Here is a 22,949-nt window from a genome sequence, read left to right as displayed (position 1 = left end):
AAATCTCCAAAATCCTCAAATAAATACCACTTATCTCATACAACACGTTATGCAAAGTTAATTGTGTAAATTGTAGCACCTTTTATTCATAGCTGATCGTCAATTAATCGCATTTTTTATACAGGCCATAGGGTAGTAGCATCCTCAAATTATCTGCTGAAGGACCAACATTTTTACGAGGGTGCCTATAACTATTCTACTAATGTAATTAACTGAATTTGGGTTTATTCTGTGACATAAAGGTGCTTCCATCATATCTTAGTGCTCTTGTTGATATGAGACTCTACCGAGGTTTGTTTCATGTCGTAACCCCTTTCTCGTCACACCTCATCATTCTTCATTACCGATGGACCAAGATAAAAAAACAGCAATGTCTCTAAAGACTTGGAGAAATTCAACCTTTGATAAGATCAGTCCGAGGATAAGATCAGTCAGAGGATCATATATGTAGTACAAATTACATTAGGCTGGTACTTATTTTTTCAGAATGATCTGATTTAAAAATTCGTGGTCTCAAAATGTGGGAAATGATGAAAAAGAGATCTACAAAAGTTTCAGGTTCGTGCGACGTGGGATAGCCGTGCCTGAAGCGCCTATAGGGCCTTAATGCAGTTATTTTAATGTAGTGAGTTTTTCAACCTGGATGAAATGTTTTATTAGGTAAACATGATATTTTAGAGCCCTATGGGCAAGAATTTCAACCGGTTAGTTGAACCTTGATTCTTTCATGCTGAAATGCTGCCTCAAAGGTGCCCGTTACACACCCTTGCCTCCCTGCCGCCAGGCATGCCGTGCATTTCTTGGTTTGTGAGACATTCCTTAACAGTGGCGGATACAGATGGGGGGCACGCACCCCCCCCCCCTTGCGGGTCCGCTTGTATTGCCGAACATTGCAAAACCACAATTGTAACTTTTTTATATCATAAGATGGCATTGTCTTTTACATGGTTATAATCACTTTAAATAAAATTTTCATATACTTTGCCTGTGACTTGATCATCTTTTATTATGATAAAAGTAAAGACAACACAAGATATGTTGCGCCCCACCCCCCTTGAGTTTTTTCTGTATCCGCCACTGTTCCTTAGTCCTGTGGATCTTCCCTCCTTCCCCTTACAAGGGGTTCGGGAGCCCACCTCCAAAGGGCATGTCTGCTATCGTTGGCTAATAGGGAAATCCATTTCCCACATATGAACACCCCAGGGTAGGGGGGACTTCTTAGATGAAGTTGTCCATAGCATTCACCTGGACTAAAACCAATAGATACCTCCAAGTACCATTATACTCAGTAGGCCACCATACCCCACATGGCAGATAATAATAATAATAAATTTATTGGTGCCAAAAGATATGCAAAAACATATATAGGACCCGTCAAAAAAGATAAACACTTACACAAGAGATTCTGAGTGAACAATACATAAAAGAATGTTACACAGTTACAACAAAACAATTAAGAATTGAGGAATTCCTCAATAGAATAAAAGGTATTGTTTAAAAGGTACATCTTTAATTTAGAGGAGAAATTTCCTTTCACCTTTTCATCTTTTAATGAGGCAGGTAGGTTATTATAAATCCTGCAACTCATGGTGACAGGACCAGTATTAAAAATACAAAGGTTATGTTGTCTCACAGCATAATTGTCTCTGCTTCTCGTGTTATGATTATGAATATCAAGATTCTTTAGAAGTGTCAAGTGAGAATGGTGATTTCTTATAAGCATCGCAGCACAATATATATAAATACAAGGTAGGGGAAGGATTTGTAACTTTTTAAAAAGATTGTGACAGCTGTCTCGTTTCCTAGCTTTGCAGATGATTCTGACTGCCCATTTCTGTAATTTAAAAATACGAACAGCCTTAGGGGATAGACCCCAGGCTAAAATACCATATCTTAGCCTGCTATAGATATGAGCAAAATAAATAGTGATAGCTGTTCGTGAGTCGGTTAATTGCATCATGCGTCTAATGAGATAGCATCCAGATGTAATAGAGCCCTATGGGCAAGAATTTCAACCGGTTAGTTGAACCTTGATTCTTGGCAGAGTGGATCTAGAGTGAGTGATGATGACAAGCTGGGGACAATATGATTCATTTGTCAATGCAATTTAAAAAAAGTACACTTTATACGAAAAGAGGGAGGAAAACTAGGATTTTCACGAGGTAAATACGTTGAAACAACTATGTGAGATATCGTTACTTTTCATGTCTAACAATCAAAGTTGACTTTTTGTCATTGGGAAAGCTTTCATTCACCCAGTGCTACAACCCAAAGGTTGGTTTGGATATGTGAAGATGGAGCACACTCTAGACTACAACATTGGTGCATGAATTCCTTACATTCAGGGTAGGAAGTCATGTTGTTTGCCCTGGTCTACCTAGCATTGGAAGATTTTTTATGAGGTCCTGCGATGTGAGATTTGAATCCAGGACTTCTTCATCAGTAGCCAAACCCACTAGGCCAACAGGCTCCCCAAAATTTTAATAATTTATGTAATTTTAATCAGAAAAATAGGTCCTGAAAGGTGGCCCACCATGGAATTCTGATTACTTCTGTTAATGGTTCCTTTCACAAAATTCACCAAGCAAAGGCTCCGGCGAGGAACATTTTAACATATTCTCTGCGGCACCAATTTATTGTAATTTTGCTGAGGAGCGAAGATGTATATTTGGTTGATGCCAATTGGCATCAGCCGTAGTGAATGTGTTAACTAATGATAACTAACTGTATTTCACTTTTTCATATCCCCTATAGGTTAAAAAACTGTTTCCAAATGCCAATATTTTATTTATCCTGGAATTTTATTCCCTATAGTAAATTGTGAAAACTAAGATGTATGGCAAGATTTACAGGTATCATGATGTTGGATAGAAATCACAAAATGACTTGATATGTATCATGTGATTTTTGAATGCCACATAGTTGATATATAAGCAATTGGCTTGTAATTTTATCCAGCTAAATGGTATCTGAATAAATTTGTGTTATTAATGTTGAAATTTGGCAATAATAGGATGGTTTCCTTTTATTTTTTTATTGCCTAAATCGAAAGATTATTACTCCTGGAGTACGTATTTCATGCTTTTAGATTTTTGCATGATGATATCTATGTTTCAGGATTAAATGAAAAGTGATAAATTTCAAGCGCGCGAAAATGCGACGGCTTAGTATGAATGCCAGGAAAAGCCTGTGTGACGTCATTCTGGATCCCGCTGCCGCAAAGTGAGGTAACCTTGGGGCAAGGACATGTGCGCCACGAGGCGCAGGATGCTAATGCAGGCTGCTAGCAGAGTACCCTGCTAGCAGGTAGTGCTTGGCTGAAAAAACAATTATTAATACCTTAACAAATGAAGGAAACTTTCCGACCATAGCCAGTTTTAATAGGAGATTATTAAGTCATGTTTCCTTGAGCTCTGTGCCACATGCATACATTGGTAATCTCAGACGATGTATAACTCCTATCTACTCGTATAGAAACTTGGTCCCTGTGACGTCACGTGGAGTGGCATCGCATGGGCACCTTTTTCAAACGAGGTTAAAATTGACCATTGCCATTCGTCTAAACTGGGATTTCTAAAACCAAATAATTTGTATGTTATGAATACACTAATGGAGGGTAATGAATCACAATCTATGCCTTTCATTTTCTTTAATGAAGGAAACTACCCTATTCTTCAGAATCCCATGAAATTTTGGCTGGAACTCTACTCACTGGCAGACTTGGAGCCCTTGCTATCTTCCATTCATGGCAGTGGCAAAGGAGAGGCAGCATTTCTCTGACCAATGTAATGTCATGATTCATCTTCTGTTATGATTCATACTTATCATTCCAAATACTCTGCCATGTGGGGTATGGTGGCCTACTGAGTATAATGGTACTTGGAGGTATCTATTGGTTTTAGTCCAGGTGAATGCTATGGACAACTTCATCTAAGAAGTACCCTGGGGTGCTCATATGTGGGTAATGGATTTCCCTATTAGCCAACGATAGCAGACATGCCCTTTGGAGGTGGGCTCCCCATACCCCTTGAGCTCTGTTGGAAATAGATCAAAGTAGGCAATGGCAGTTTTAGTGGGGGGGTCTCAGGGGGCAAGACCCTCCCCCAAATTTTTATTAAAAATTTGGCTATTTATTTCTTCTCTATGATTAAAATTTCTAAATTTATAAATGTTCAATTTCTTCTGCTGTTAAGAATAAAAAAGAAATTTTAGACATCAAATTGCTTAAAAATGGGTATTTAAAAATTTTTACATGAGAGAATGTCCCTCTCTCCAGGGGCTATTCTTTACTCCCCTGACCCAGATCATGACCCCTCCTCCCCCAAATTTGATGCTGAATCTGCCCCTGAAGGTAAGTCATACACTGTGATCCTGAGAGACAAGTAAATGTCCATTTTTATGCTGATATGACCAGAGATTATACTACTTAATGGCAATAAATAATGGGTGAATGATTTCGGAGCAGATATCCTCATTATTGAGTGGGTCACTGGATTAGTTACACTTTTAACCAGAAAACACAGGTATTATACTGACTACAAATAGCAGTCCCATCCCCCACGTGGAGATCCATCACCATTGGTTCAAATGTATAGCCGGTGCACTGGCTATAAATCTCCCCATGGGTCCAAATTATGGGGGCCCCCATAAATTACATCCCCAGATACCTACGTTTCTGCTGAAATAGCATTAATTTTTTATTTTTCTTGAAATTTTAATTAATAATAATAACAGAATAGTTTTCATCTAACACATATGCACTAAAAAATTAGGGCGTCCAAAAATTAACCTCCACAAGAACCCATTCCCTCATGTAATCTAAATCTAGACCTGACTATGAGTGTCTAATCATTCTCTGAGTGCTAATAATGCTAACAACAAGAATATCAATATCCCCCAGTAATAACCATAGCCACATATTTAAACCCCCATATAACTGAAGTGTCATCTTGATAACATCTCTAGAAGTGTCATCATGATCATATAGTTATGATTGAGGATTCCATAAATTGCAACATGAAGTATTACTGGAAATATGTCAAAACCTTGTCTGGGTCGGATCAATTACCTAAACAAATGCACCATGGAGATGTTCATTCTTCTGACCCAAAGTCTTCTGCTAACCTCTTTGCTGACTATTTTTCCCAAGTATACACTACCCTAAATAGTGCAAGTTCTGTACCTAGCGACACTCAATCTATTAATTTGGGATTTCTTAAAATTACTTCTTCAGAAGTGTTGAATGTGTTAGTAAATTTGGATGTCAACAAATCATCAGGGCCAGATGGTATTCCACCGATATTTCTTAAGAATTGCTCGCAATCACTCACATTTCCACTCACCCTGCTCTTCAACCATTCATTAGATAATGGTCTTTTCCCCTCTTACTGGAAATTAAGCTACATTACACCTATATTTAAGACTGGTGATAAAACTGATATTAGTAATTATCGACCTGTAGTAACTCTCTCCTGTGTACCTAAAATCATGGAGAAAATTCTGGTTTCTCGAATTACTCCTCATTTCAAAAATATTATAGTACCACAGCAACATGGCTTTATGCGTGGTCGATCAACCTCAACCAATCTATTGGTGCTCCAAGATTTTATAGTTAGTGGTTTGGAGTCCAATTATCAAACTGATGTGATATACACTGACTTCAGTAAGGCTTTTGATCGAGTGAACCATAAGTTATTGATATCCAAATTGTATTCCTTAGGTATTCATGGCAAGCTCTTAAGCTGGTTTGAGAACTACCTAAAATCCAGATCTCTAATGGTCCGTATTAATCATGTTTTTTCTGAGCCGTTTCCCTGTCTATCTGGTGTACCTCAGGGCAGTCATCTAGGACCTTTACTATTTTGTCTTTTTATAAATGATATTCATAATATATTCGATGACGTTAACTTCCTGCTCTTTGCTGATGACTTAAAGATTTATAAGCATATTGCTTCCCTGCAGGATTCTCATGTGCTACAGAAAAACATTGACCTACTAGTGCAGTGGGCTGATGCAAATGAGTTATCACTCAATGTACCAAAATGTAGCGTAATGACTTTCCATCACTCTTGCACGCCCTATTATCATGAGTATACCATTAATTCCACTGTACTAGGTAGACCTACTGCTGTCTGCGATTTAGGTGTTTGGTTTGACAGCCAGCTCTCATTCAAGGTACATCTAGACCGAACAGTCTGCGATGCCCTAAAGAATTTAGGTTTCATAAAGAGAACCTGTCTAAAATTTAACAATCTTCATGCTTTAAGGACTATTTATATAGCTCTGGTACGCTCAAAATTAGAATACTCTATTGTAAACTGGTCACCTTATTATAACACAGACTCAATACGGCTTGAACGGGTCCAAAACAAATTTCTCAAATTTATTAATTTCAAATTAGGAATACCTCATTCTGATTACAATACTTCATATCTTCTATCCCTTTTAAATCTGAAATCCTTATCTGACAGGCGTTCCTCCATTGATGCCCTATTCCTTTACAAAATTATTAATTCTTATATTGACTGTTCCCTTCTTCTTTCTTTAGTAAATTTTAACGCACCCCGACATAATTCCAGAAATCCGCACCCATTTGTTATTAACTATCATAGAACAAATTATGCCTTTAACTCCCCGCTATCTAGAATGATGAGGAATTTTAATAGACTCGGCCAAAGTTACGATTTCTCTATGTCCTTTTCCAGATTCAAATGTCACCTGTGGCAAAGATGAACTTTTTTACTGGAGAACATGTTTATACTTTAAATTTTATTTTGTTGTATCTCTCTACATGTTTTATTCATTGATGTGCAATTCTGTATAGATTTTTTTTCTTCTTTTTCTGGGTTTACTGCATGTGTGTTCAGTATTTTGTATTGTTTATCATATGTAAAACTATATGTATGAATATGTTAATGGGTTATCCCGTAAATAAATGAATGAATAAATGAATAAATAAACTGCACTCGCACACACATGCGGTACTCTATTGAAGAAAAATGTAAAACAGATTATTTTTATACGCTTTTCATACATCACACAGCGAAGGAATGGGAGGAATTTAACGGTGGAGCGCACAAGAGAAAGGGCAAGGAATAAGAGATTCGGGCGATAACGCGAAACTTGCGCGAAACATTGGCCCATTGGCCCTTGCGCGAGACGCAGCAGCATGCTCTTTGCGCAGCTCTCTCGGCAGCTGTTTCAGTACTTCCGCCTGTCCGTTTCCGGAAGAATTACGTTCGCTTGCGATTAGGGAGGGGTGCTACCTGTTAGCTTGTTTACTAACATTTATTGTGCTTTTGTTGCCCGTTTATTTTTGTTGTTACTTTTGTGCGCCGCGTTACATTTGCGCCGGATTTGTTCTACCAAATCCAGTGATGACTAAGAGATTTGGTATTTTTACCGAAAGTTGTTCGTCGTTGTAATTAGTCATTCGTAGGTGAGGTTTCGTACTAAATAGCCTGAGTCGAATTTGCATTGAAAATCTGATGGTGGTCTATACATGGTGAAATCTTTTCAGAGTAGCTGGTGGATTAATGTTAATGACGTGGTGCTTTTCATGACCCTACCCATAGGGAGAACTGTGGAAAAGAAGTAAAGAAACGCCTCTCTGCAAAAATGGGTAAGTACTTACCTTAATACCTTCTCCTTTCGTTCAGATTGCAGAATTATATCTATATATTCAACATCTTCGAACCTGTAAAGAAATAATTTGGGGGAGCCTAAAGGTGAATCTCTAGGTTCTCTATGGCGGATCACTAAACCCCTATGAGCTAACGTTATTATTTGTGGGTCAGTCAGTTCCTGTTAAGTAATCGATGTTTGGAGACACGAATTAAAGAACCTAATTTTTTACAAACTTATTCATTAGTATTTTCACAGTGGGTGAGGACTATTATTTTAAATCAGCGTTTATTTCCCGCGAGAGTTACGGTTACGACTAGATTTATTTTCTGACCCGAAGATTATTGAAATGTAGCTCGATTATCTGGATCATCAATGTTTATTCTTCCTGTTAATACTTCTTCGCACCTTCCTCTAATCCAGACGATCGAATTAATATCCGTTCTGCTATGTCCAATTGCCTCGATACCCTTGTCGGATGAGTTCGCCGTTGAAGAGTATACTTGGGCGTTACGAATGCTAAATAATTGAAATCCCTCAGTTCTGTCGATTAGGGCTTCATCCTCGAAATAATTCTTGGTCGCAACGGTGTTTTGATTTGATCTGAGCGGGGTATTCCACAATCAAGTTTCTCATCCTATCTTATCTCTGCTGATTGTGGCTGAGGACATTTCGCGTTGTGAACGTAAGGTATTCGAACCTTAAGGTTTCCCATACTCTTTTTCCTCTACTTAGCGAAGCGTATTTTCTACAGTTCCGCCGAGGTGACGTTCAGTTTGAAGAAGGATCCAGTTGCGTGCCCCTCCTTTTCTTGTCCCCTGTTGTTTGATGTACGGTATCCTTTACGCCCTTCAAGGTCTCTTGAGCCCAAGCGTTATTTCCCTTCGCTTCCTCGTCTCGTTCTCCCAACAGTTGACTTGAGCCATGACCCGTGCAAGAAGCACTCGCGTCCTGAGCGACGAGGCAGCGGCTACGCCCCTTCGGGCGGGAGATTTTGTCATAACTGACTATTCCCAAAGTTCTTCGTCCGATTTGAGTGGTGAGTTCTGTCGTTGATTTTCTCTCGTGCCCCTTTGTCTGGATTAAGCTGTCTTTAGAAACGAGGGGAGGCACTCCTCGGGGGCTACGGCTCTCATCATCTGAATCATCTGATGGAACGGGTGAAAGATTTGTAGCGACCTGCAGTGGCGCAGCGAGGGTGGTTTTGGGGGATAAACCCCCCCAGATCACAGAGGAATTTTTAAGTTTAATCCATTTCACTTAATTGGATTAATATTACTTGTAGAATAGTGTAAATATTAATAAAATGTCCCTCAGAAGGCCGTAAAACTCACCATTTTGAACCATTTATCTGAAAAATTTTTCAGGGGAGGGCACCCACACCACCTGCCTACCCTAGCGGGTATTCCACACCCTCAGACACCCCAGTATTTTGTGCCTGAAACCCCTCCCCCCCCCAAGCCTTAATTCCTAGCTGCGCCCCTGGCGACCGGTTCTCATTATTCCATTTATATTCCATATTTACTTCAGTTTGTATATTCGAGAATGAATGCTTAAAAGAGTTGGGTAAAGATGGTGAGAATTCATTGGTAGTTTTCCAAATTTTTCATGTCTATCATGGGTGATGGATAGTGTTTAGTGTAGTTGGTCAGACAATTAAATATTACACTCACGAGGAAGGATTTTTCCTTTCTTTTAAGCATTTGTAACGTCTCTCATATTCGAATCTCATTTCTTTGATTAAGAATTACAATTGTTCAGCTATTGCACTAAATCTGTCCCTTAAAAGTGAAAGTACTTTTTCACGCAGTTAAACGGATAATTTTTTATTTTCATAATCCCAGTGAAGGAAATGACAATGCTCTGAAGGCCGGGCACGCAGCTAGGAATAAAGGGTTGGGGAGGGGGGGGTTTGGAGCAACTAATACTGGGGTTATGGAATACGGGAGGTGCAGGTGCCTTCCCCTGGAAAATTTTTAAGATAAATGGTTCATAATGTCAAGTTTTATGGCTTTCTGAGTGATATTTTGTTCATCCTTACACAATTCTATAATTAAGATTTATCCAATTATGTAAAATTGGTTAAATTTTAAAATTTCTCTGAGTTCTGAGTGGGGGGGGGGGGGAGGTTAACCCCCCCTCGTTGTGCCAATGCTGAAGGCAGCATAAACAAGATTAATTTTCAGTCAAGTGTCAGATTCTTAGTTCAGGGAGCGTAACAATATCAGCCCTTACATATCATATTATTGCATATTTTCCGTGGAAGCTGGTTTGTTTTTACTTTCATTACCTATTTTTTTTTTGAAGAATTCCCACTTTGTAATATGTTTATGTGAAGCAGCATAATATAACCTATAAATAATTTTTTAAAGGCAAGGTAGCATAATTGGTTGGAGCTGTAGCAGTGTGAAATCAGGGTATCCTAGTGTAAGTCTTGTTATGCATAGTTTTTTCCACATCATTTCAATGTCAATATCTGATGTTTCAGCTATTGATTTCACGTTTAATGATAAGAAGTTTTTGCCTGTTCCTTGTGTATTCTGTTTTCAGAGCTCATTCTTAAGCATGGGAATGGGTATTAGGTGGCAAAAATCATTAATGAATATTGATCTTATTACGTCTTAATCGTAAGCTGTTTCATACTAAGATATAAGCTTTGTGATGTATATCGTCATGCAAATAAGAGAATTATGGAATTGCAATACCAGCACAGGTCAGGGTAGATGATTTTCCCTTTGTTGATTATTTCTTCTTGTAATTTTCCTTTGAATTTCGTTGTAACTACTCGAGATTGACTGGCTTGAGATTGCCTGTGTGGAAAATTTGGATCTGGTCAGAATTGAATTGAGGGTGATGAGGGTCAATCTGGTCTGATCAGAACCCTGTCCCCTTAGGAGAAAATGGATTATTCTCTCATTTTTATATCCCACTCTCATCTTTGACATAAAATTGCTTTACATTCCTATTTCATCTTTTCCATTATATATCATCAACCAAAAACTCTATATAGAACTATCCTTGATTCCATTTGTTAAAATGTTATTTGGTTTTTCTCTAGAAAAATAATTGTCAAGAAATGGATTCGACTTTCACTAATTGCCACTGTTGAATTTTTTTATTATTTATATTTTTTGAATTATTGGCTGTGATAGTGAAAAATCATTTTGTTCTGCAGGTGGTCGATGTCGAGATTTTATGGCGAGGATTCCCTATGCAACACTGATTGCTACAATCATGTGTTGTGTAGGAGTGGGGGTGTTCTGTGGTACAATGTATCGTGGTGCTACATTGAGCATATTAATGTTTGACCAAGTTTTTCATCTGAGAGTAGCATGGTAAGTGAAATATGTATTCCAATAAGTATTATGCCTTTCCTGTTGTATGCCTAATATTCATCCATGTTTTTTGAAAATGGAGGAATGAACAAGATTCTCATGATATTTTGTCTTTTGCAACCATGGCATAGTATTAAAATTTTTGTTGTGTTATACTTTTCCAGTTGTGAAACTGGGATTGAGCCTGTATAAAACATTAGACTATTTTCTAAACATTATGTATTAGTGTCTTCAGTTCTGTTTCTTTCTTCTCCCCTATCATATTCTGATTAGTAAACAGCCTCTCCTCATCCCCCTCAATGTTCACCTGAGAGCCTTCTTTATCTTTATTCATCCACGGCGAGGATTGGCCCTCGCGGATGTTGTATACAACACATTTATAAAAACATTCGATACAACGAAACATACAAAACATGTACATTGGATCAAAACATTAGAAACACATACATTTCAAAGATTAAATTTAAAATAAAAGAGAAGAAAAGTCCAGCTCAAAATATTCATGAATTGAGTACAGTGGATAATTGCACAGCCACTTTTCCAGCACATTTTTCAGTCTAATGATGCTCACTGATCTGGCTTTGCTGGGTAATTTATTAAATAATTTTACTCCCAAATTGTCAGACTGGTTCTTGGTCTTAAACAGCCTACAGTAATTAATATTTAGGCTATTTTTAGCCCTAGTGTCATGAGAGTGGATGGTGGATCGTATGGGGTAGGTTTCTAAGTTATCTTTAATGTGCACAATGCTGCGAAACACAAAGAGGCTGTAGATGGTGAGGATATGAAAGTTTTTAAAAATTGGCCTGCAGTGGTCACGGGGCCCAGCACCACTCAGAATCCTCACTGCTCAAGTTTCATGACTGTCAGAGTCTCAGTGCCCTTTTGTCTTTTTCCTTATATTTACTCATTTATTTCTCTTCTTCAATTTTGTCACCATCCATGTGACTCTTCTCACTATCCTATGTTCCTACCTCCTGAAAACCCAATAACTATTCCCTTTCTCTTTCCTCTAGGAATATTTTCCATGCCATGGATACTAGATTGCAGTTATGAATCAGTCTCTTTATTATTATTTTATATAAATATCAGATTCTTGAACTGTCTTTTCTTTATATTTCACACAAAAGGTCTTTCTCTTACTAAGGGGCAATAACCTCATCTCAATACCCAATCCTAAGTTAACAAGTTTGAATCCTTGCTGGGTAGTTAGTGCCTATCCCATAGCATGGGTGTTTGTGGTCTGTGAAGAAATTAACCCTTAGGCTGTGGGAACATTTTGGAACGGTCTGCATGGTGAGTGTGGGGAAAACTTTTTTTAACGTTTGACCAGATTTTCTTACCACTGGCAGCCTTTCCTTAAGATTTTAATGCCATCCTTTCTGCGGTTGATTAAACTCCGCCAAACCTAATGGCAGTGAGCACAAAGGCGTCTGTCGAGGACTGGGCACCCTCACCACAGGGAGCGCTGCATGGATTATCCCTTCTTCGAGAGAGAGCTCTCTGCTCTTTGCGGCACATTAATGATGAAAACAATGCCAACGAATCCTTGCATTTCGTAGGAATTTATTTATCTTGCCGTTTTCCATTAGCCGGGGAAACTTATTTGAACGCATTGGTGTCTCTTTCTCATACTATCGGTGGTGGGTCTTCCGTCCCTGCGTAATTACCAAGGACATATTATATTCATGGTCTATCATCAGGGGGTAGGGTGGGCAGTCCCAGATTATGAGGGTCCACTACCTGCTAGAGACATGCCCGGGTTGACGGAAAAATATCTTCCCCGCTCATGTCCCGCAAGGGTTAATGAGTTAATCATGATGTTTGACTGTATTCCTCTAAGTATGCACAATGAAACATTATTTTTAAAGGATGTAATCACTGAAATTCCATAGCAAAAGCTCTAATTTCACCAAGGTATTCCTAAATTTATATTTTTAAGAAGTTTATATTGTCTAATTTGAGTTGAGACCTAGGTTTGTGAAATAAAGTTCTGTGCAACTTTGCAAAGTGATGTTATTTCAATATAAATAAGTTTTGTTAAAGGAGTTTCCATTGCTTTTTTATTTCTTTGTATCGTCTGGTTGATTGTTTGCTGGTATACATCTTTTTTCATTAGGCTAGAAGCAGTGCAGCTAGTATTTGTGATTATTGGTGCCAGCATGGGGGCCCTTGGTTTGATGATCCTTTTTGTGGGCTGTTTGGCAACTGGAGCCACTCGTTACAAAGTTTATAGAGCGTGGAGAGCAAGAGTTGGAGGTCGCATATCTTGTGCAATTGTAAGTTTGTGTTCTTTGGTCACATAGTAATTCGATTTAATTACATATTTAAATTTCACTGTGGAGTTTGGATTATGAAAGCCATTTTTAGCATCACTCGAAGTGATGATATTATCTTATTGTAGCTGCATACTTTTTTGCTGTGTCTGTTGTTATTTTACTGTCAAATCAAATAGTAGTAGCATAATCGTTTTCTTTTCTTTTGTAGTTCATGGGCATTACATACATATTGCAGCTTGCATGGCTTTTGATGCTCTGCTTTCTTGTGATTGTCACCCTTTTCTACACCATATTTTGGAAAATGTGTTCGAGCGAAAGGGTTCAGCGGGATCATCAATGCATTGACTTTCAACAGTTTGGTAAGACAATATGTTGATACTATCATCATAGCTACCAGATCTATTGCTTACTTGAAATGCACTTTTTTTATTGACAAAAAGCTTTTATATACAAACATGGAGAAATGGAAAGGTGGTATTTAGCTTTTTGTGTTACAGTTGAATGATAAGTCTAAAAAAAGTAAAGAAGTCTTTTTATGTCAATTTGGCAAAGTGATTGGCCTTGAAGCCATCGATTTTGACCAAATTTAGCATGTTGGGTTGTTCATTCAAACTCAAAGTCACCATTTGTATTCAAATAATTTGGTAATTGGTTGGAAAGATTATTTGCAATGAAAAAAATATCCTCAGTTTAACCATTCACCCTAAAGTGTAAAATTGGAAAACTCGAAAGTTGCTGCCCACTTTTCATGAGGTCACGAACGCTGTACAGGTCTGGCTCATTCCCTTCGGAAAGGATGTTTCTTCGAGGAATGTAATCATTGAGATCCTCTGGGAATGAGTTTGTATTGTCATAAACTTATTTTATCCATCAAATTTTTTCCCCGAAGAGCTCAAGAAGTAGGCCATGGAATGAAAAATGGAAAAATATGGCTTTCTCTATTTTTCAAACAGTGTTAAAATTGATAATAATACAAAAAAATGGTAAAAGAGCCCTTTGTTGTAATTTGATTATGAAATTAAAACCCCAAAGGCTTTTGAAATACATGTAAAGACTTACAAGATACGAGGAATTCTAAAGCTAAAGCTTTACAAAACTAAGGTTTTTGGGTGGACAACTATAGCTTACAGCACTATATGAGTAATAGTTATCCAAGCAAGAAACCTTAAAATGCAGTACCAAACAGCTAAAAATGAGTTAGTGAACTCTAAAAAACTATCTATACAATGATAGTGTTAAGTAGAAAACAGGAAAAATACCCGCATTTCAGCTTTCCATGCACCCTTGCCAAGGCCCCTTTATAAAATGTAAAGCAGTGGGGTTTTTGGTGTATTATTACAATATTGTTCGGATGGAACTTATATGTTCTTTATTTTGAAATTTTATTTCTGTAACTTCATTTTTGCAAGAGTTTTTAGTTTTTTAAAATAGAGCTATCTCAGACATAAGTGATGTGAGAAACTTGCGTATCGCCCCTTCATATTTTCTGAACATTGCCAGAAAGAAAAAGCTTTTGTGTGTGCCTTTTCCAGTTTCACTAATCAGAACGAACTCAGTGTGGTAGTCATGAACTAGTGAGCCTGTTGTTAGTGTTTTGAAGAAGTTTGACATGAAAACACTGTAAATTCATAGCCTAAATCTCTTTGGCCAATCTTGAAATTTTTTGTCTGAATGGCCTCGTGAATTCTTACAATATACTTTGACTGTCTATTGTGTGAGTTTTCAAAGTGCGCAGTTTGTAGCTAATCTATTTTTATATCAGAAAGAGGAACCGACACCTGTGGTGTACAAAGTGCGCCACATGACAGGCCATGTACCTGGTGCTTTTCTTGAATGGTCTTGAGTGTTCTTACAGTGTCATTTAGAATGTCTATAGTGCGAGTTTTTAAAGCACAAAGTAATGTAGAAAAGTTTTTACATCAGCAGAGGAACCCGACACCTGTGGCGTATAAATTACCCTGCGCGACCGGGCGTGTACCACCTGCACCACCTGTGTACCTTTATACCTGTATCACCTATAAATGTACAAGCTAGAACTAATTTCTACAAATAAAGATAAATTTTAACAAATATTGAGTGTTATCATATAAATGGTATATCATGGACAAAGTACGCCACGCATCCGGTTGTTTAAAAATATTAGGCACGCCCGCTCGAGGGTTAATAGTCAGTTCCAAGGGAAGGTTTGTTTTAATGTGTAACAATAGGTTTCTTTCATCCACTTAGCCTGGGTAGTGGTTATTGTAATTGAAATATGGATTACCTAATCTATAGTTACGTATCATTGAAGCCATTTAGCCATTATTATATCATTTCTTCTCAGCAGTAACGGATAGAGAAAAACACAAGATATTTTTAGCTACCTATATACTTTTATCGTAATGAAAAATAATCAAATTACATGAAAAATTTAGGATAGTTTTATTTAAACTGATTACATATACACATATACAAAGCAATGCTATCTTATCATATAGAAAAGTTGAAATTGTGGTTCCGCGCCCCCTGTACTCCCCTTATACGTCACTGCTTCTCAGGTTTCTGTGGAGATATTGATGATTTTCCATCCTTTCAAGTTTCCAACACATATAGAATTTAGATTTTACGTCAGTTTTTCCATTGATCTAACTGGCCAATCCGAGCAATATTAGCATCTTAAAACTCTGATCGTGACAGATACTGGAATATATGGAGAATCCAAATTTTATCATATTTTCTTTTTGTCTCTAGGAAAGCTATGTAACCACTTCTTATGACTGATATCAGTTTTAGATATTGCTGTGTTATCATATTGTATAGACTGTTATTAATTGTATATTTTTCTTTATAGACTTCATGTTTCCCAGTGGCACTAGAGCTGATGATATGAAAGTGTGTGAAATGCAGGAAATAAAATTATTCTGCAAAGATTATGTTGAGAAAGCTGAGGTGATGTTCATATTGGCTGCTGTCGCTTGTCTCCTTGTGATTCTCAGTCTTGTAAGTATGGTAGAAGTATATTTCAAAAGTTCTGCAAAAAAGATCTTGTCACATTATTGCTGGGTTTGCATTGAGTCATGGATTTCAAGGCAGCAGAAGTTCACTTGCTAAATTTTGAGACCAATCCTTTTTCTGGGTACATATTCAAGGCTAGCAAAGCTATCACATTGATTTTTCCCGTTGACTGGATGTTTTGCCATAGTAAACTCTCAATTTAATGAAGCTGGATAAAATAAAATTTTGATAATGTGAAGCAAAACTATCAGTTCCAACAAAAAATCCTGTGCTTATTGCACAACGCATTTGAAAGTACGAAGTTTCCAAAGCATGAATTTGTTTTAAAATTGCAAACCTCAACCTTGGTCCTCGGGAAGAAGTAATGTTTGTCCTCATGAACATAGGGAAAAAACCCAACAACTAAAATGTCAGTAATGATGTATTTACAATGGGGGTTTGTTTTATTTGTTTATTTTTAAACCATATCTTGCATTGGATAGACTGGGAAATGTAAATAAAATGGAACAGCTAGCGGTGCATCAAGGACAGACGTGGTGGAATGGGAACACACACTCTCTATGATCCTCATACCTTAAATAGTGATTCCATGAAGACTTTCGATGATTCCATTATTATTGCTACGTGGTCATCAGGTGCCCAATTTTCGGGCTTTCCAGTGTATGAGGCTATGAACCACATGTTTTTGATTTTCCTACTGGGGTGAGGGATGCCTGATTACCTGCAGTGGTCAATAAGGGATAGGGAGGACTACCCTAATGCACATGGATTGTACCGTGCATGTCATTTATAAAGAATTTAAAGGCCAGTTTACACATTACACTATCCCATACGAGTTAATATTTTCTGTCAAAGTCTGAACGTGTGAGTGAACACGAAAATGCTCCATGTAACCCATGTGCTTGTATGTGCATTACGAGTTAATATTTTATGATGACCACAATTGCATTACATTTTTTAGGGTTGATGAGTTGGTATGATGAATTTTTATGTTGATCATAACTCACTTGATCTTGATAATAGTTCTTAAATCATTATTCTTTCGAAAGTATATGTTCATAAATCTTGCCTCACTCATTTGGCGATGGTGCAAATCGATGGGTAACTTATCTACGTCTATTTAATTTCTAATACATGATACATAATCAATTTTTCCTTATCATGCTATCAGTTTTTTAATTCAAATTATTCAGTGCTTTATATACTGTCATTTAGTAATTTTCTGCAAAACAGGATGTTCATCATTGACAATCTCCAGCCATCATTCTTTGCAAGCCAATATAACACGTGGCTGAAGGGACAGATCTTTTCTTTATTTACTTTTGGCTCATCTAAAAAAAAGCATCCTCTATTTTTTGCGCTTTCATATGTGTTAGGAACATTTGCTGTGTTACCCAGGGAAAGGAAAAAAAATTACCTGTACTTCGAACTAAAGTTGTATTCTTTTAAGAATTGAATATTAAGTGCTCTAATTTTCGAATATAACTCAGTTTTTTGCTTCATATATTTGCCATGTATATTTCCTTGAATTTAAAAAATGAAGCAAATATCTAGTAATTTAACCATTTGCTATGTGAGAATTTTCATTATCTTGTGGTTCTAATAAAAGTTTTATTTGGCATAAAATATATTTTCAGAAAGATGGTCATAGAGGTGATGTGGAGTTAAAGTAGACAGTTTTGAAAGGCATTGTTATTTTAAGATAATGTTGAATTACCGTATTTCTCCGAATATAGTCCCCCCCCCCTAATTTTGAGGCTTCAGTTTCGGGAAAAGTAAAAAAAAAAATTGTTTGAATATAGTCCCCCCCTTTATTTTTTCACAGGCATTTTTGGGAAAAAAGGGGGGACTATATTTTTAGACATATACGGTATATGAAAAGATGATACATAGTTAGGTAAAAAGTTTGATATTAATGAATCAGAGATGGGTTTATGGGGTAACTTATTGTGAGGAAAACCATTCATATCAGAGATTTACTAGTGGGAGAATTGTTTAGTTGGTAACTGCTCAATATCATGAATTTTATAAATAGGTGTTATCTCTTGCATTTCATTGCAGGTTCACTACTTGATGTGCCTCTCGGCCAACTATGCTCACATTCGAGATCATGAGAAGCTTCAGGAACTTCAAGAGCTTCAGCACTTGCATGATCCCGACATGTCAGCACACTCGAGGGATCGCTTCTAGGATAAGGCCAAAGAAATTTTCAGTGGGGGAAGTAGTCGACACATTAGCACAAGGTCATCATCAACCTTGCATGAGCAAGCTTGATCTGTTAGGAAAGCGTTTTAAGAATATCTCTTAAGAACTGCATATTAATCTGCATGATTGGGATTTAAGTTTATTTTACTTTGATTACAGTGAAAGTGTGTTTGGTCTATCTATGAAATTACCTTAGCGAAAAAAATGTGAACTTCGTATGTAAGTCAATGTAATACTGTTATCATTCAAAGTTAACTTAGCTTAAAATTTTTCCTTTTTCTCATTTCTAACCTCTATTTGTAAGCAGTCTCAACTATGATTGGTATTATATTCAGCGAAAAAATTTTCTCTATCCATATTTGTTATGGCCATTTTATTTATAATTACATCTATCATACAACCAATAGAATTTTGGGCATGGGTACTTCATGCTGACCATTTGAGAATATATGTTTGTATTTTAATCTTGAATCTCATCTTGTGGAGTTAATAGTTTTATTTTGTGTTTAGTAAAATATTTTCAAATGGAGTGACAGAAGAGGGAAGTATACAATTTTTGTAGATTTTATTTTTTATTTCACTTAGAACTTTACCACTTAAGCTGTACAGCAAACTCTAGCTGATCATTTTTCATTCTTTCAGTTCATTAAGTTAAATTGGCTGTGGAAATTATGGTCAGTGTTGTACATATTTTTGTGATGTACAATTCAAATTAAGTTTGTAATTGCTTTGTCTGCATAATACCTAAACCTTAATTGGATTCATTTGTCAAATATTTTCATCAATTGTGCTTCACTTTCCTCTTCTGTCTTCAATATTGTTCATTATTTCACTATTGTACACAGTTCTTTTTCTTTAACTGATACACTCATTGTCATATTCTTGACATTTTCAACAAATACTTGCATTTTGATGAGTAGCTAACTTAATAGTTGAAAAAATAATTTATTTAATCTTATCTTCATTTAACTTTTGGTTTTAACCAGCTTGATAGTATGTGACGTACTTTAGGTATTTCAGACAATTTGTTTGTCTTAATTAGAACCTGATTTGAGTTTATGATATGGTATAATGGCTGAAAATGAATTAAATATTATTCTTGATAATTAATTAACATTTGAAACATAAATTAAATTTATCTAACTCTAGTATCCACTGTACGAGGGCTCACTTGAATAAGTTTTCTTTGTCGATTTCGCATTTATCTTTAACCTAAAATAATTGACTCTGATTCTTGGTTTGAATTGTTGCCGTCTTCAAAAAATGTGTTTGCTATGCTTCTTAAATTCTCTTGAGTTTGCAGAAGGTTATTTCCTTTCAATGCTAGGTGCAATCAATTTTATCCTCTAAAAAATTCTTGGTGAGACACTTCATCATTTATATCAATGCTTACAATACATGGCATGTTTATTGTTTTTTTCACAATGCTATATTCACCATGTTTTCGGTGATATCTGCATTTCAGCAGCTGTTAATGTTTGTGCTTACCTCTTTTTGAGGTTCAAACATTAAGGTTTTCACTTGTTATACAATATTCAATGCAATTTTTATTGAGGAAATCAGTGAGAGAGATATTTCACTGAAACATTGTGGTACATCAGTCTACATATTATTTCCAAGTTAAGTGCCTTAAATGAAACTAAAATGCAAAAGCAAAATGGCCTTGTGGTATGCTGATAAGAAAGGATCATGCTTGAGGTATTTTGTGTCGACCACATGAGAATCTTTTGATCTCAAATACTTAGTAATGTAATCATGCACCAGCGCAAACGAATAGAAATGTTGTGACTATCCCTTACTGGGAATTTCTTTGGCATTCAGCACAGAATATATGTACATACATGATTATTTAATGTGGCTTAAATATGGAATTATGTAGTTCATAAAATATGAAATCAAACTATATTTTCATATTGGAAATCATATATTAAGATTTAATGTATTCTTAGATAAAAGCTTTAGTTATGTGTAGCAATGAAGATGGGGCTGTAGTAGAATCTGAAGGTTTGGGGTGATTGTTTTTCCATCTTATTGGATACTAGCTTGTCCTTATGGCAGTTGTATGATGGATGAAATACTGGCTCAATGCTCTATAATCGGTAATTCTATATATTAAGTGTGCACTTGACAACTGAGTACTGCGTCTTTGTGTTTGTCATTGGTAGCTAATAATTTATTTTTAATTTTGTTGTCTTATGAATCATGATTCAGTTGAGTATAAATTTTTTATGTGCAGCTATGGTAGTATATGCCTTACAAGGTCATTCCAGGGTTTTGATGTGTTTATTTTTTTCAATTGTCTTGTACTGCCAACCTAGTTGCTCAGAGAAATATGTGACTTATTTAACTGCTGAAGTATCAGCAAAACATGTATTTTATACGGATTTTTGAGACACAGTGAGTGAAAGTTGATAAAGATTTTTTTCATGGTAAAGGTACAGGATCCTTGTTGGCTTTACATGTTGCTCCTTAGCTCATGAAGTGAATCACTTTGGTGTGGTGAAGTGATCTTTTTTTTATAACTTTTTTTAATTCTCAAAGAATCATTGTGTAAACACGGTGGTATTGGTCATTTTGGTCTTGAACGATTTGGTTCCAGACAAAGTGAGATTGTAAATGTGTTGAAACTTCGGTGCTTAGTTTTTAAATTTTTGTTTTTTCTATTTATATGACTTTTATATTAAAATTTTCATGAAAAGAAGAGTACTAGTCCTATTTTTAATTTTAGTGGTTGGTTAGTAGTGAGAGCTGCCTGCAGATTTTATAACAAGAATGCTATGAATGTTACTTTGTGCTCTAGAACTCTGGGCATTGACCTTTTCGCACAAAAGTCGGCTATAGCCAAAGAGCATTTTCATGCACAAAAGACCTCATGTAAGCTACAAATTTTTCAATGCAAGTGAGCAAGAGTTGGCTATAGCTGATGCAGGGGAAGGGATGCGAGCACTGAGATAGCAATGTTCGGAGATTTTTAGGTCATGTCTGTGACCCGGCTTAGTGAGTCCTTGATCCCACTCCTCAGCAATTGGACCTAACCCTCCTACTCAGTTATAATCATCCTCACAGCAGGAATCCTTGGTGAATGGGTCTAATTGTCAATGATTTATGCAAAGAAAAGTTTGTTGTAGTAGTAGTGTTTGGATTTAGGGTGCGTCGACGGCTGGGTCATTTTGCACCACTACTGTGTGATTTAATTACAAAAGTTATGTATAAAGTAATCCACTGCATCTGATGTCTTCATTCAAAGAGTGTGCATAATTAGACTTTATTAAAAATGTTTATTTCTCTGAGAAACCGAAATGTACAGATTAAGTTGGTAGGGTGATCTCCGAAAAGTTTGTTGCATATTCCAATTTTCTGATATTTTGAAATGAATTATGTTCCTTGTGTAGGTAATTATAAACTAAATTTTAGTTTTATGTATTTTTAACAGAGTTCTAGAGTAAAGGTTTTAGTACCTTGTGTTAACTAACTTTGTTATAGTAAACGCTATAAATATGTTTAAAATTCCACTATGCTTCAAAAATGACCTCAATGCAATAAGATGACCGTGAACTCGTTCTAAGAAAGGGTTATGGGGTCTAGCCTAGTGGGCTGGGGTAATTGCCTGGAGCCCCATTGAATTAGGACCCAAATCATAGTGACAAGAATACCTTGATAACTCCTCCAAAAATAAAAAAAAGCTCTGACAGATAAGTTTAAAATATTATCATGCTGCCCTATTGCGGCTATTTTCATGCTTGAAAACATTTTCCTTTCGCAGGCACTGGCAGGAAAAGGTTAAGGTAGAAGGATTCAGGGTGCATGGAGTTATGTTATTAGAGCAAATTGAGTGGAATAACTCTGATGGGTGGAAAGGTTGATGGATGAAGAAAATAGTGGCTTGAAATAGGTGATGAATGAATATAAAATTGAGGTAGAAGGCGAAAGATTCAACTAATACCAATTATTCCAGTTTGAGAGAAACACTTCCTCTCTGTGGGAGTGGCAGGCTAAGTGATCTACGCTTCATCTGTGTACTCAAAACAGTTATCGAAACAGCATAAAACATCATCCATAAAATGTTAAAATGACTTAGCTGCATTACGCAAATCAAATCCCATGAACAGGAATTCGAACAAGTCATAAGGAGTAGTTATATCAGTTTTGGGTAAAATAAATGAGTGGATTCAGTGCCATTTTTGAAAATGCCAAAATGTTTCATAGTCACGAAACAAGTTCTAGAGACAGAATGATATATGTTCATCGTTTCTGACCCAAAATCTACTATCAAATCATATTGCTATCTTGAGCACCAAACTCACATGGCAGATTATTTCATGTGACGACTTCTGTGCATGCATTATATCTTGCTCAATACTGCGGACTGAAAGAGTCGAGAAGAAATAAGATACTACAACAACGATGCCTGCAATCTGTGAATACTAGATAATCTCATTGACAAGGAAAAGAAAAATCAATTCTCATTCATTTAGAATTTACTAGATGTATGCTCAATACATTATCGTTTTAA

At 36.4% G+C, this 22,949-nt stretch overlaps 1 protein-coding gene across 3 annotated transcripts; it reads left to right on the top strand.

Annotated features, from left to right (window-relative positions):
* Positions 1 to 7,197: 7,197 nt before the first annotated feature.
* Positions 7,198 to 21,139, top strand: LOC124162084 (neuronal membrane glycoprotein M6-a). 3 transcript variants are annotated; one of them, XM_046538456.1, is made up of 7 exons: positions 7,198 to 7,438; positions 7,525 to 7,621; positions 10,799 to 10,958; positions 13,078 to 13,237; positions 13,446 to 13,596; positions 16,068 to 16,216; positions 18,293 to 21,139. In XM_046538456.1, the coding sequence occupies exons 2-7, from the start codon at positions 7,618 to 7,620 to the stop codon at positions 18,419 to 18,421; spliced, it is 753 nt and encodes a 250-aa protein (XP_046394412.1). In that variant the 5' UTR covers positions 7,198 to 7,438; positions 7,525 to 7,617; the 3' UTR covers positions 18,422 to 21,139. The 3 variants fall into 3 exon arrangements, with proteins under 3 accessions (XP_046394412.1, XP_046394413.1, XP_046394411.1); XM_046538457.1 differs by having other exon boundaries at positions 7,520 to 7,621; XM_046538455.1 differs by lacking the exons at positions 7,198 to 7,438; positions 7,525 to 7,621 and adding an exon at positions 8,305 to 8,662.
* Positions 21,140 to 22,949: the final 1,810 nt, after the last annotated feature.

The sequence above is a fragment of the Ischnura elegans genome, chromosome 7 (assembly GCF_921293095.1).
Source record: "Ischnura elegans chromosome 7, ioIscEleg1.1, whole genome shotgun sequence".
Classification (NCBI taxonomy): Eukaryota; Metazoa; Arthropoda; class Insecta; order Odonata; family Coenagrionidae; genus Ischnura; species Ischnura elegans.
This window is presented reverse-complemented; position numbering and strand designations above follow the sequence as displayed.